The sequence below is a fragment of the Odontesthes bonariensis genome, chromosome 13 (assembly GCF_027942865.1).
Source record: "Odontesthes bonariensis isolate fOdoBon6 chromosome 13, fOdoBon6.hap1, whole genome shotgun sequence".
NCBI classification, from domain to species: Eukaryota; Metazoa; Chordata; class Actinopteri; order Atheriniformes; family Atherinopsidae; genus Odontesthes; species Odontesthes bonariensis.
The window spans coordinates 35,046,782-35,062,625 of NC_134518.1; the positions used below are offsets into that span (position 1 = coordinate 35,046,782).

Below are 15,844 nucleotides of genomic sequence, written 5' to 3' on the forward strand. Positions count from 1 at the left end.
AAAGAGAGAAAAGAGATCAGAATCCAGCATTTAATTGATGCGGTTCTCCAGCAGCTGGCAGTTTACTTTGGCCGTGCCCTGGATTAGTGTTACGGGCAGATTTGGAACACTAAAGACAGAAATGTTGCGTTGAATCTCTGCCAGGAAGCAGGAGAATAATGAGCCTGAAGCTTTCCCCGCCTGATGTTTTCTTTATGTGCTGCAGCACCAGGTCTGTGTGCGGAGCTGAAACGGCCTCACACTCTCATCATGTAATGAAACCGCCGTGCGGGCCACCACCGAGCAGCCGCTGAGTCCAGATCACCGGCGAGGCTTTTATTTGACATTACGAGGCTCCCGCTGGAAAGGGAATTGGTGACGATGTTGGTCTTTGCTTATTGGAGGGCAGGCTGTGCACCGGTGGGTGTTTGAGCACAGAGAGGACTTCAAAGTTTAAACAGAGACCAGGGTATTGTTGGCTCACCCTGCCTCTGAGGAGAGGAATGAAAAGGGACGCAGGGACACCCACACATCAGGAAACACAGAGCTTCTATGCTTCTGGTTTCTATCCTGACATGTGAGGGACGGTAGAGGTGATGCATTCTGGCTGCTGCGACCATCGACCGCCCAAAACCGCCCACCGTGTCCCCTCAGGGAGAAAACAACTGCACACCTTCATGAAGGTGAAACCAGTCCTGTTTTAGCTTAAAGGGACAGTTCGCCTCTTTTGACATGAAGCTGTATGACATCCCATATCAGCAGCATCATTTCTGAACATCTTCTTACCCCCTTCAAGATTTCTTGAAATAAGATGTGATATTTAGGACTTTTGAGATAAAAATGATCTTGAAATTAGCTTAAAAACCTCTTCAAATGAAAAAAAAAAAGCTTGTTTCATATGATATGTGACTCAAAACAATTTGTTTTCAAGACTTTTTCACTTAACAAGATATTCCAGATGTATTGTATTAAAACAAGTCCCTATATCTGGCTGAAATGGTACTTGTTAGGCAATCGTGTCTTATATTAAGTGTAATGAGATACTCAATGAGAAAAATATACTTGGTAAGATTTAGATTTTTTTCCAGTGTACACAGGCTTGAGTTTTTCTGAGTTTTTTTTATGTTTTAGTGACTTCAGAAATCCAAATATTTGCTCCCAAGCAAAAAAAAAGTGATATTTTTCCCAACAGAAAGTATCCTACTTTATATCTCTGCAAGTTAACGGTGATAATCATCCTCTGTGTGTGTGTGTGTGTGTGTGTGTGTGTGTGTGTGTGTGTGTGTGTGTGTGTCCTCCAACAGGTCAGCATTTGCTTGGAGTGCAACAGCAGCAAACTTCGGGGCCTAAAGCGCAAGTGGATCCGCTGTTCAGCACAAGCCACGGTCCTCCACCTAAAGAAGTTCATCGCCAAAAAGCTTAACCTGACATCGTTTAATGAGGTATATAGTATAGTATAATAGTAGGTGTACAATATGTAAACTACAATAGGTGTAGTTTTACTGCTGGAGTCGGACTGTGAGGGAATCCGTTCAGGTGGTGTGGATGAGCTTTGAGCTCCGGTCGGATTCCCCAAAGACCAGCGAGTCACGCGTCTCTGGTTTTACAACTGAAATATTCCACAAACTTTAACCAAATTTCCCCGGGTTTGTGTCAGAAAGTGTGATATCGTGGAGTGGATTAGTGGCAGCTTTGAGCTAATCTCTTAAATCTGGATCATTTGTTTGAGCACCAGCCGGGCGGTTGTGGGCCTGAAAGTTTCCCTGATTGCAGAAATCCAACACAAAGGTCAGATTATAGTATTTTCCTGCTCTGACTCACGCTCAGCCTTTGTGTTGGTTATATTTAGCGTGAAAACAAGCCCTCATGATATCTAATTTTCCATTTATTGTCTCCCCCGCCCCGTTTAGAGCAGCAGGGGGGGAAGTGGGCCGTAATTTGACAGATGGATTTTTAGATGGCTGTGAATAATCGTCGGTCGCCCTCTTGTTGTCTGTTTTTCCATTTTCTCTGTTTCTTTTTGGCTGTCACACAGATGAGTGGGCAGGCTCCATCATATCGTCAGCCTCCACAACGCGAGGCGGACGCTCTCCCCGCCAGCTATTGTTGTGCTATTTACCGCTGTGAAAAGATGCCGTTTGAAACGATTCAGCTTCCGAGCGCGGAGCCGCACAACGGCGCTTTGTGGGAGAACAACGCAGCACTTAGTCAACGCTCGTGTTTACACGGTCGCCATCGTGGTCATGCCACCCATCTGAGTGCTTCTGCAGGAAGTGCGTCCACTAATGGATCAGAAAGAGAAGAAACGCCCAAACTGACACGCTCGGATCTGAGTCAAAGAATCCTTTCGGCTTTATTTAAGTCCATTAAAACTTAAATCTGTGACTCCAGCCTTTATTTAAGTCCATAAAAACTTAAATCTGTGATCCCAGCCTTTATAAAAGTCCATAAAGACTTAAATCTGTGATCCCAGCCTTTATTTAAGTCCATAAAAACTTAAATCTGTGATCCCAGCCTTTATAAAAGTCCATAAAGACTTAAATCTGTGATCCCAGCCTTTATTTAAGTCCATAAAAACTTAAATCTGTGATCCCAGCCTTTATTTAAGTCCATAAAAACTTAAATTTGTGATTCCAGCCTTTATTTAAGTCTATAAAAACATAAATCTGTGATCCCAGCCTTTATTTAAGTCCATAAAAACTTAAATCTGTGATCCCAGCCTTTATTTAAGTCCATAAAAACTTAAATCTGTGATCCCAGCCTTTATTTAAGTCCATAAAAACTTAAATTTGTGATTCCAGCCTTTATTTAAGTCCATAAAAACATAAATCTGTGATCCCAGCCTTTATTTAAGTCCATAAAAACTTAAATTTGTGATTCCAGCCTTTATTTAAGTCCATAAAAACTTAAATTTGTGATTCCAGCCTTTATTTAAGTCTATAAAAACTTAAATCTGTGATTCCAGCCTTTATTTAAGTCCATAAAAACATAATCTGTGACTCCAGCCTTTATTTAACAAACACAAGCGGGAGAAATGCTTCTCTGCCTGTTTACTGGCCATCTTCACTGCAGAAATGAGACTTTTTAACGGTCTGGGAGCTGAGGACACTGATTGTCGCTGTTCTTCAGAGGAAACACGGCGACTGAAATCTGATGTCGGCCACATTAAAGGGAGCCATGTGAACAGGATCCCGACAGTAAATCAGATGTCTGCAGTCTGAACGTAGCCCAAGCGGTGAGCCACGATCCAGAAGGACTAAACCCTCCGAAGCTCCTTTTATGTCCGATCCTGACACCCTAACCTGCTGGTTGTTCAATCGTTCCAGGCTTTCTTTGCTCTCTTTGCTCTCTCAGATCTTTTTCTGAGTGAGATGCTGTGCGTGTACCTCTCCAGATCCATTTGATCCTCCTTATAACCTCTCAGCATCTCTTTCTTTGTTGGTGCACGTGATGCCATCGTTCAGTTTTGCAGACTTTTCATCTTTGAGTGATTAGAAATGAAGTCCTTACAGTGACTCGTTCAGTCAGGAGATCCAAACTTTGGGATCATTTATAGCCTAAAGTAAATTGGTTTCAGTGCCTTCCTTCATTATTTGAGCTGTTAAGTGTTGGAGACTGTTGTCGGCATTGAGGCCATCTGCTGCAGCGTCATCCCCCTTTATGGCTGCATGCTCACTGATGCCAGTTAGCAACATCTGCCGTCTGCTTTCAGTAAAGTATTTTGACTAGAAATGAGACAAAAATACTTGGTAAGACTTTGATTTTTTTCCAGTGTAGTGTGGGATGTCATACAAAAGAGGCGAACTATCCCTTTAAGGACGAGCGTCTCCCTTTCTTGAGAGTTAAGACACAAACTTGAGAAACGAGCCCCCACTTTAATGACTTTGAGTTCCTTGGAGCTGCTTTAGTTCCTCTCTGGATGGCAGACGTCACAGTTTCCATCTCTGTCGGTGCTGATAAACTCGCCTGGCGTCCTCTGCTGGGAGCCAGCGGGCGGCGCTGTGGCGGCGTTGCTCTCCTCTCTGCTCTGCCTCTCGGGATTGACGAGCAGATGAGAGAGACGCTGCTCAGCAGAATATCAATGTTGATTCACAGGGGGGAACCTACACTGTAAAAATCAAAGTCTTATTAAGTATATTTGTCTCATTTCTAGTCAAAATATCTCATTACACTTAATATAAGACACAACTGCCTAAAAAGTACCATTTCAGCCAGATATAGGGACTTGTTTGAAGACAATACATCTGGAATATCTTGTTAAATGAAAAAGTCTTGAAAACAAATTGTTTTGAGTCACATATCATATGAAACAAGCTTTTTTTGACATTTGAAGAGGTTTTTAAGCTAATTTCAAGATCACTTTTAACTCAAAAGTCCCAAATATCACATCTTATTTCAAGAAATCTTGACACGCCGATTTTCACTAGTTCCATTGGCAGATTTTATTGCTTATTCCAAGCAAAAACGTCTTGTATTTGTTGTTTTTTTTAACTTATTTTTGAAGGTGCATTTTTTTCCAGTGGTCTGCCATACTTTTTATTTGTGTTTTTTATGTTCACTTTGACCCTAAGAAGCAATAATCAGAGGGTCTGCTCTGCCGGAAACATGGCGGGGAAAAAATTGCGGCCATTTTGGTGTATGTACCCTTCATTATTTGATAGAAAATGTTGGAAAATTACAATTTTCCACAAATCCTCAGTGGGTTGGGTAAGCTGTCAATAGAACAGAACACATGTGGAGACAACATCCAGTTAAATTATAACTCTTAAAATACATTTCTACATGATTTTGGCTCAATTTAATGCAAAATTTAAATCACTTTTGCAAAGAAATCAGTCGTTTCTTTCATTTTTTTCCCAATATTTTCACCTTTACTTCATTGGCAATCAATTATTCCCCCAAATTATGACATCAGTCAATATGCCATTCTGTTCACCAAACAGTATACTCATTCCATAGAAGAAATGGTCATATTATCATAAGCTTCCTAAAGAAAGGGCGAGGTCAGAGGGAACAGGGCGTTTGCTTGCTTCTCACTTATGATCAGATGCAGAGCTCCAGCTCTCATCACATTATTAACCTCCCTGTGGGAATCTGAAGCTTTACTTCCTCAGATGCTGCTCACTAAAGTCGCTGCCTGCTTCTTTTCACAGCTGGACATTTTATGCAACGAGGAGATCTTGGGAAAGGACCACACTTTGAAATTTGTTGTCGTGACGAGATGGAGATTTAAGGTAAGCGCTGGTTCGAAGACAATAAAATATGCTTTTAGTCTAAATGTTGCGCTGAAAAGGTGTTTAAGGTGTGCTGCCTTCGTTCAGTCCTGATAACAACAAACATCTTTAAAAACACTTTTCTAGTGGGATGACTTGACTTTAAAGCTTTTTATCTCCTGAAAATCTAGATTCTAACCTAGTTTTCTCTGTGTGACGTCACATCAGGTTTATTTAGGGCTGTTAACTCGTTATTATCATGTTAACTTGTTAATTATTTAACGCTGATAATATTTTATCGGGCATTAACGCAGGTTTTATTATTGTAAAAGTCTGTTGAATGCATCACATTCACACAGTTACAGCAAACACCACAAAGCATGGAGGAATAAAATAAAGAGAAACTAGCAGCTAACATCACCGCTACAGGTGTGAAGCTAACAGAGCTAACCGGCGCTACTTCCTGTTTTACTCGTTTCAACATAAAAGCACGTATTTCAAAATAAATAAGAAAAAAAAAAACTCCTGCATTTACAGCCAAGTTGAATTGTCTTCTCAGCGTAGTAGTTCCAGTCTAAAATATCACTTAAAGGCAAAACACACAACTGATAGCAGCAAGTCATTCAAGGAAACAGACAGTGGAGCGAGGCTTCTACATAAAAACTACAGAAAGATGCTGATGTTAAAAGTGTGTTTGCACAACAAATGTTATGGCACTTTCATTCATATGGCAGCACATTTAAAATAAAGCTAAATGCTAAAAGCTGTACACTACTTTTGGATTCTGCGTACAAATGCGATTAATCGCGATTAATCAGGGAAATCATGTGATTAATTAGATTAAACATTTTAATCGTTGCCCAGCCCTAGGTTTATTCAACATTATGGTAACGTCATCACTAACTGTGCTGATGAGTTAAATGAGGTAAAGTTGAGCTGTGAGGGGATTATTTTGGAATTAAACTTCCTATTGTTTGAGACGTGGTTTGATCAGGTATCTGCCGTGTTTGAAGACGTGAGCTCTACCTCACCTCATGAAACAGTAAAAGGTACTGTGGGAGGAGCCTGTAAAAAGGCTCCATATTGGAAAATGAGGGAAAGAAAAACCCAATAATAATGCAGCTCGTCACGTAGCCGCTAACCGAACTGAGTGATGTCGGGCGAAGCTAACGAATAAAGGAGCTTCTGTCGGGTTCTAAGCTGTTTTTGTCTTCTGTTGCTTGCAGAAATCTCCCCTCCTGCTTCATTACAGACCCAAGATGGACCTGCTGTAGCTCCAACGGACCCAATGGTTGTTTTCTTATTATTTTCTTGGCCCGGTGGCCAGACTGTGCCGAAAACCTTTTTAATTTATGCAAAGACGATCAACCAACACCAAGCAAAACACCTGACGGTAAAAAGTCAACAAAAGCCAGCAAAAATCGACCATCTGACATGAGAAAGAAGAAAAAAAAACCAACCTGGCAGCACAGAAACTGCAACACTGGCGCGTTTTTAAGGAACTGAAACAACCATTTTTTTTTTCGTCCGCTACATCCTACATATGTGAACAAAAAAAAGAAAAAGGATAAAAACAAAAACAAATGGAGAGAAAGCATATATTTATACTTTTGTACAGAAGAGACACATGAACCAAGACACTACTGGTGCTCTGTTTACACGCAAAACAAGATGTCCGGAGTCATGTGACCGTCTTTTTCAGCTTCATGCAGACTACGCCCTCCGACAGAAGAGGAAGGTCTTTGTTTTATATATATATATATATACATATATATATATATAAAAGGTGTCTTTTCACAACACACTCGACATGTCTTTGGGAGCACAGAAAATATATGGAAAAGTTCTATAACAGGCATCAGTTTTAAGCCGTTATCGACCGTCTCTGAAACCCTTTTTATTAAGTTTTTTTCATCATTTCATTCTGTCTGATTTGCTATTGGATTCCCCGATGATTGTCAAGTTGTGAATAGGCTAATTTTCTGTGTAGTAATTTATGTTCTATATACCAATATTGTACATAAAAAAAATGTCATTACAGAGAGATTGAAGAGAGACTTTAGACTGTTAAAGAGTGGATCCCTGAAGTGCTAATCTATATGTTGGGCGATACGTGTCCGCGGCTCAGAAAAATTAGGATTTTTAAAGACAGACTCACTATCGGTATCAAAATATATAAAAGCGTCTTTATGTTGTCTGAGAAAGACACGAAACAGCTATATCAAATCTTCCTCTGTTTATGTGTATGTGGGGTCTAAATGTGTGGAACTGCTCCGGGCTTCTGGGCAGAGAAGGAAGAGACTGAACTCCTCATCTCACGGGAAACATTTAGTTTGAATAATTTCTCCTCTTTATTTTGCGTTAAAGTCAGCGAACTCTTGCCCGTAAAACGCCTGTAAGATGTAAAATATGACGCCGTTTTTGGGGCAGAGATGTGCTGGAGTTCCTCCCGCCAGTCGGTTCCTTTCACTGCAAAACTCCCAAAGCTGCAGTGGTCTCGCTCGGCTTTAAACGGCTTCGGTTTTCTCACATTTATCCAGATCCAAACACGACGAAACGCCACTGATCGATGTTTTGGGGTTTATTTCAGTTCCATCTCACTGCCAGCTTGAGATGCAGAGTTGCACAGTATTTAAGAGCATTTCTGGCGTTAATCAGATATCATTTTTATGATAAAAAAAAATCAGTATGAAATTTAGCGTTATTTTGCAGAATAGCCAGTGTTCAAGATCGACTTCTGAAGAAACTTTCCGAGTCTTTTTGAAAACAACAGAAAACACTAATTCAGGTATCGCACTGAGATTTTTGAACATTTTGATAGTGAAATTCAGAATAAAAAAAACGACCAGGGTTTTGGTCGTTTGGTGCTTATAAATGTCTGTTTCTAATCTTAAGACCTGCTGTGCTGTTCTTATAACCGGGTGACGCAGCAAAGCAACAACAAAATGTCTTAAACCTTCTACGGGACACACTCTGAACTGTCTTCAATGTTCTGGACGCTGGGTCAGACCTCAAGCAGTATTACCTCATCAGTTATTCACCCGACAGCCAGAGTCGGCCTGTGTTTGTGTGCGGGATTCTGAACAAGCCTGTAAGGACATCTGAAATAAAAACCAACCCTACCACCAATGCATTATCGCCCCCAGTTGCAACCAAAACTCCTGCTCGTTTCACTTCTTTTTGCTGATGTTAAGGCCCTGAATACGTAACGTGTGCATTGTTTTTGGTTTTTTTGGTGCCGTCATTGGTCCTTTAATGATGGAAAGTGATGGTCACAAGTGTCCCTTTGTTCAGTTTTTGAATTAAATGACAAATGGACAGTCTGATCATTCGGTATTTGGGATTTTTTTTGGCATGAAATTCTCAAACGGGCTTTGGCTTGAGATGAAATTCTTTTCAGGGTTTCATCCTCTGATGATCGTACGACTTCTGTTCATGTGCTTTGTTCCCATTTTTTTTTTCTGTCTCGTCATCCGAACTGGAACAAAATGTGATTGGACCTCTGCAAAAAAAAAAAAACACTCGCCACCATTGGAACACTTTAACTGTGGAAAAAAACGATTTGTTCTCAAAAAATGTTGAAAGAAAAAACCAAAAACAATGAGTATTGTGTTTGTTTGTGGTGGAAATCCTTGCAAATGTAACGTGAAACACTGTGAGATGTTCCGTATTTGGTGTTTTAAAGGCTCATGCTTCTCATCCGTCACGAACCTGGTGCATTTCATCTCGCTGTCCGAGACGCTGCTGAGCCTGCGCTGAGCCTGCGCTGAGGCTGCGCTGAGGCCTGCGCTGAGCCTGCGCTGAGCCTGCGCTGAGGCCTGCGCTGAGCCTGCGCTGAGGCTGCGCTGAGGCCTGCGCTGAGCCTGCGCTGAGCCTGCGCTGAGCCTGCGCTGAGGCTGCGCTGAGCCTGCGCTGAGCCTGCGCTGAGGCTGCGCTGAGGCCTGCGCTGAGCCTGCGCTGAGGCCTGCGCTGAGCCTGCAGCTTCAGCTTCAGTTTCAGTCCTCCGTGCAGCTGTTTCACAGCCACGTTCTCATCATGTCTTCGGTGTTGTTAGCTGGTTAGCTGTTAGCTGGTTCTCTGCTGCACGTCGGGCCCGTTCGTGATGAGATCTCTTTGCTGTCCATCAGCTTCTTCTTCAGGTGATTAAGCTGTGAAACGGCCAACACGGTGCTGCTGTAACTAAGACCACAAAGAGAAACTCTCATCAACATATTTCTGCATCGCGCTCGGCTCTGACTGGGCGGCTCGCTGCTGTTTAGACTCGATTCAAACTGAAGTCACATCGGTGCTGATTAGTTCCGCTTCTGTTTCTCTGAACCTTCACGTCGGTTTTTGAACCCGATTTTTTTTTTTTTTTTTTTTGCCCTCATCAGAACGAAAGTCGGTCTTTTTTTTATTATAAGTTTTTAATTCTACAGTAAACACATTTCAGCTGAGGCTGTTTCTGAGGCGTCGGGATGAATGTGACGGACCTGATGGATCATGTGTGGCGGTCTGACCGCTGCTGGTGCTTTCTATGGTGCTAAGAACTCCTCGTCTCAGACCGTCACCTTTTTCCACAGCCCCCCCCCCCCCCCCCCCACCTTTCTTCTTCTTCTTTATTGATCTGTTGGCTCTGCCCACGAGCTCAGACCGGCTCTGGAAGGCAAACTGAGTGACTTTTAAAGGAGTCCCCCAGACTGTGACGGGGAAAATAAAAGCAAAGTGGTGAGACGTTGGCTGTGCTCGCACCAATTTCATGCCTCAAATAGAAATCACACTTATTACGGGCTGCTTTGGTGAGATGTTTGCGCCTCAGTCAGATTGAGACTTGCTTCAATCTCTTACTGATAATTGACTCGGCCAGACTTTTTTTTTTTTTTTAAAAAAAGCTGATTTTTGTTTCATATCCTTCATGTTCTCTGGAGCTCTTGGGAGATCGGACTTTCTGCTGGCTTTTTACTGGGACCAACGTCAGGTTTCAGGAGGCCCAGACGGGTTTGAATCTCTTCCATCTTCTCTGGGGGGGGGGGGTTCTCCTGCTTCTCGTGGACGGTCGGTACGAGCAGACTGCAGTTTACTCTCACACCAGGATGTGAAGCTGAGGAAACTCTGGCTGCTTTGGGCCGTTCCTGAACTCTGAAACAGCACTCTCTGCTCTCTGAAATGGCAGCAGCCCTCATCTCCAGCTTCGTGGCATCTTGAAATGGTCCCTTGTGGGTTTACTCCGCTGTAACGAGCATCCACTCTGGGAGGTGGACGCTCTCTTTGTTTCCCGGCTCCCTCTGCTTCTCTGAGTTCTCTGGAAAGCAGAGTAATCTCACCGGCGGGTGTGATGAGGGTCCGTCTGAGAGCGCAGACTGAAAACACTCCAGAAAATCCAGCTTCTTGGTTCTCTAAAAGCCTCTGAGAAGCGTTGCATCGCCCCCCGTGGCGTGATTCGGAGTCTGAGCCGGTTAAATTATGGATTGTTTCACTTTTGGAGGATCCTGGCTGTTGCTTTTAGAAACTGATTCCAACTTATCTTTGAGGATGGCTCCAAAGCCACCCGATCTCATCCATAAATCTGTCCGGGTTCTTATTTATTTTGAATCAGAAGGAGACTTCTGCTGCAGTTTCTTCATTAATAACTATCGCAGAGACTTGCAGGTCCCTTTTTTTTTGCTCCGACTGTTCTCGCCACCAGACATTCTCTCTGTTTTTATCTTTTTAATCCACGTGTTTTTATGTCCAAGCATTGTTCCGTCTCTGTGTAACAAACACAAAACTTCTTAGGTCAAGTGTAAAAAAACAAACAAACTAAACGAAAAAGAAATGGTGTGAATCCGGCTTTGTATTTGTATTTGCAAGGAAAATGTGCAATATGTGGTTCTCAGATGGTTCCGGGTTTCAGCGCAGAACTCCATTATTGTTGTTTTTCTTTTTCCAGTCAGTTCCTCAGGTCGTTAAATGCCTTCAGGTCCTGAGGGTGGCCAGGAGATCTCAGAACATACACTAATGCACCCAAAATACAAACGACTGGAGCCTCGTCTCTGTTTCCTTTTTCTTTTTCCCAGGTTAACGCAGGCACTTATTCAGGTGTCCATTTCCTTGCCTCCTTTTTGTATTGTTATTTATTGCACATGTAATGAACTGGTTTCCATTTAAACACATGTAATTCAAGGAGTTTTGGGGTCTAGAATGGGGGCTGGAATTTCTTACATACAAAACTACAGGAGCTTTTGTCAAAACCTAAATGTGTATTTCATCAATAAATGCCTTTAAAAGTGTCCTGTGTTGATTTAATTTCAATTAAGATTCTTTTCTCTGTTGTTCACCCACAAATGTTCCTGTCTTTTAGCTTTTTTCGGCTCATTTCTTTGGTTTTTCCAGCAGATTTGGGAGCTGTTGGGTGAGTAAATAATCAGTTTTCTACCAAGTCTTCCCCCTAGTGGCCAAATAAAACCAGACAGAAAGTAAAAAATAGTGCAGCTTTAATCTTATCCAGCAGAACACAAAGAAATGAAGACCGTCCCTCACTCACTTTAAGAATTAAAATAACTTCCAGATTTACAAAGGTCTTTATGACTTTTACATGCAGCAGATGAATTTTCTGCTGCTTCTACAACTGCTTAATTATTAAACATAATTCTATTTACTGTTCAGGTTTCTCTTTTTTAAACAATACTTTTAGATATATAGATAAATATGAGCTCATCTGTGATGATGATATATGATTCCTGATTGTTGTGCTGTCGTGGAAGATCATTTTACAGGATAAATATGGTGTTTTCTTTCAAGGAATCACCTTGTTGCTGCAGAAATCCTGTTTTCTGTCTGTCACACTGTGTTATCTTTGCTGTTTTTCACACATGCAGCTAAAGAAATGGGAACAAATCTTAATTCCAGTCTAAAACCCACAAAGAGCTTCTAGATTATTCATTTCTGGTGGCATAAAACAGTTTAATCCCGGAATTTATATGAATTGTTCCATAATTAGTCATTAGATTATATCTTATATTCCTTTTTTAAGCTTTAAATTGAATCTTATTTACTTTTTCTTGATGTTGAATAACATAATTCTTATTATTGTCTGTTTTTTTCCTACTTTTCTACTTTTAGACGTGATAACATTAATTTTTTTGGGATTAGGATTTTTTTTTTAAACTGAATTTCTTATATTAATTTGACTCTTTTGGTAACTGAAAGCAGTTTTTAACGTAAATGTACAAAAAATTTTAAACTATGAAGCTGTTTTTCACAGATGCAGCTAAAGAAATGGGAACAAATGATGTGTCTCTGTGACAGGCTGCTGGGAACAAAGAGCCTAAAGATCCAGTTTAAAACGGCTTCTTTGCTAAGTTGGACACAACACTGGTTCATCCCTTGAGTTAGGAGCCTTTTTCCTGCCTGAATGGTTCATAAGTCAGAGTTAAGTGGCTTAACAAAGAAAAAACACGTCAGGTGACTGATGACTAGACTGAAAATGAGTGAAAAAGCAGAAGATTTCCAAAGAAAAACTTGAGAAACTAACTGGAGAATATGTTGATCACGACTTTCTCATTAAAAATCTTTCCGTTTCCGTTTCAAATTTAATTCTCAAGCGTTAATAACTATAAGGATATCACTTTCAGATGCTGTTCATCTCCTGTAGATAGTTCTTTAGGCTGCCTGGAAAAAAGCTAAATTTTCTCTTTGAGTCAGATGTGCTCTCAGGACCTTCTGTTGTTTTTTTTTTTTTACTTCTACATGGGGGGAAATCGTGTGAAGACCACTTTTAGGTACGTTAAAATGCATCAGGGAGGGGAATTAGCCATGAAATAAGCTCGTGGTACCAACAGCTCCACCAGGCAGCTTTCAGCAACAACGAGTAACATCTTTTTCAAGGATTTTTATCCCATTGGGAGACAAAAAAAACTATCAATCAAAAGACTGTTTGTCACCACCAGCGGCCTTCCAGCCTGGTGGCAGATGCTAAATGTCAGGCAGTCTGTGGCAGAGCTTCGGCTTTCCATCTGCTCACCGTACAGCTGCTTTCAGCCGGGGGCCGCGGGGGCTTCGCATGTTCGCATGCATCACGAGCAGGAAGCAAACGAGTGAAAAGCTTTTCAAAGTTTGAATTGTACACTGTAAAGAATTTCGCTGTAAAATAACAGTAAAATACTGTTATTTTACAGTGCAACTACTGTTATTTATTTTAAGGCAAGGCCATTTTATTAATAGAGCACAATTCGTACACAAGGTAATTCAAAGTGCTTTATAGCTACATAAAATCACAAGAAGGCAATAAAATCATTAAAAATAAAAATAGAAAACCCATTTAACAGTATATTACAGTTTTTTGGATTACAGTATATGACCGTAGAATAACGGTAGGTGTTGTGGTTATTTTACAGTGCAACTACTGTTATTTATCAAGCAGTATAATACTGTTTTTTGGATTACAGTACATGACGATAGGAAAACTGTTTTAGTCATTTTATAGCGCATCTACTGTAATTTATTTAACAGTATAAAAACGTATTTTGGATTACAGTATATGGCAGTAGGAGAAATACAAATAGTGTTTTATGCTGTTAAATTACAGTTATCTACTGGTATTGTTAAATGACTGATTTAACCGTTAATTTACATGCGAGGGATGAATATTCAACAGTATTTTACAATTATTGTAAAATAGAGTCGGATACTGTTGTAAATCCACCGTAAATTACATTACATTACATTACGGTCATTCTGCAGACGCTTTTAACCAAAGCGACTTACAATAAGTGTGTTCCACATCGGTAGGCAAAAGAACTTCAGGTCACAAGAAATCATAAGTGCATTTCCTTCCAAAACCAAACAGCTAAGAGCAAAACTAGTACTAGAGTAAGTGCGATAAGTCAGATACCTCAGCCTCTCACCAACTGCACACCAGTCACAGCGGGGTGGGGATGCAAACCCTGGTTCGGGTAGGGGGTAATGAAAATATAGAGGGTGCCAGTGGTGGAGGAAACAATAAGTGCGTAAGGAACTAGGACAGAGGAGGGTAGTTTTTCTTGAACAGGTGGGTTTTCAGCCTGCGGCGAAAGATGGGCAGCGACTCAGCTGTCCTGATATCAGGCGGGAGATCGTTCCACCATCGGGGTGCCAGAACAGAGAAAAGCCGTGACCGTGTCGATCGTGCGCAGGGACCCCTGAGTGACGGGGCAGCCAGGCGTCTGGTGGCCGCAGAGCGAAGTGGTCGGGCGGGGGTGTAGGGCTTGACCATAGCCTGGAGGTATGAAGGAGCTGTTCCTTCCACTGCCCTGTAGGCCAGCACCAGAGTCTGAAACTGGATGCGAGCAGCTACAGGGAGCCAGTGTAGAGAGCGGAGAAGGGGAGTGGTGTGGGAGAACTTGGGGAGGTTGAACACCAGACGAGCATCAGCTTTCTGAACCAGCTCCAGAGGTCTGATGGCAGAAGCCGGGGCGCCAGCAAGGAGGGAGTTGCAGTAGTCCAGGCAGGAGATGACAAGAGCCTGGATGAGCACCTGCGCTGCCCTGTCGGTGAGGAAGGGGCGAATCCTCCGGATGTTGTAGAGGAGGAATCGGCAGGAACGGGTCACTGATGCGATGTTTGGCGAGAACGACAGTTCGTCGTCCAGGGTCACACCCAGATTCCTCGCGGTCCGGGTTGATGTCACCACAGAGTCATCCATGGTGATGGCCAGATCACGGAACGGGCAGCCCTTCCCCGGGAGAAACACCAGCTCAGTCTTGTCCAGGTTGAGCTTAAGGTGGTGCATCGACATCCACCCCGAGATGTCTGCCAGGCACGCAGCAATGCGTGCTTCCACTTGGGTGTCAGAAGGGGGAAAAGACAGAATCAGCTGGGTGTCGTCTGCATAGCAGTGGTAGGAAAAGTTATGGGAGTGGATGACAGAACCAAGAGATGATGTGTAGAGGGAGAAAAGAAGAGGACCCAGGACCGAACCTTGGGGAACCCCGGTGGTGAGCCTACGTGGCTTCGACACAGACCCTCTCAGTGTGACCTGGTAGAAGCGATCTGTCAGGTAGGATGAGAACATGGAGAGTGCAGAGCCAGAGACACCCATTCCCTCCAGGGTAGAGAGAAGGATGTCGTGGTTCACTGTGTCAAATGCTGCAGACAGGTCCAGGAGAATCAGGACAGAGGAGAGAGAGTTAGCTCGAGCAGTTTGGAGTGACTCAGTTACTGCTAGGAGGGCCGTCTCAGTTGAGTGGCCCACCTTGAACCCGGACTGGTAGGGATCCAAGAGGTTGTTCTGGTGGAGGTAAGAGGACAGTTGTTTAAAGATAGAGCGATTCGTTACAGTGTGTGATGATCATCATCTATCAGGAGCATGTTGGGATTGTAATGATAAACTGGGAGCTGGGCAGTAAATAACTTTAATAAATGAGTCTCTACAGCCAGCTCAGCAGCTCTAAGGATGTCTGCAGCATTTACAGAGTTTACATGATAAAACCGATGGTCTTGGTCCCAGTGTTGTTTTCGTCAACGATGACGATGACGAAATCATTTCGTTGACGCCACTTTTTTTCATGACGATAACGAGACGGTGACGAGATAAACATAGCTCTCTGATGACGAAAACATGACGAGACGTGTGTGAGTTTTCGTTGACGAGACGAGAATGGACGAAAATGTTAGTGGGTGATCTGTCAGACGTTTAAAATGCATGACATTTCTGC

At 42.4% G+C, this 15,844-nt stretch overlaps 1 protein-coding gene across 2 annotated transcripts in view; it reads left to right on the plus strand.

Annotated features, from left to right (window-relative positions):
- Window positions 1–9,761, plus strand: part of pcgf3 (polycomb group ring finger 3) — a 90,673-nt gene extending 80,912 nt beyond the window's left edge. For both annotated transcript variants that reach the window (XM_075481992.1, XM_075481993.1), the window contains 3 exons: window positions 1,284–1,421; window positions 5,133–5,213; window positions 6,419–9,761. In XM_075481992.1, coding sequence (XP_075338107.1) covers window positions 1,284–1,421; window positions 5,133–5,213; window positions 6,419–6,466 — 267 coding nt within the window. In that variant the 3' untranslated portion in view covers window positions 6,467–9,761. The remainder of the gene's footprint in view (window positions 1–1,283; window positions 1,422–5,132; window positions 5,214–6,418) is intronic.
- Window positions 9,762–15,844: the final 6,083 nt, after the last annotated feature.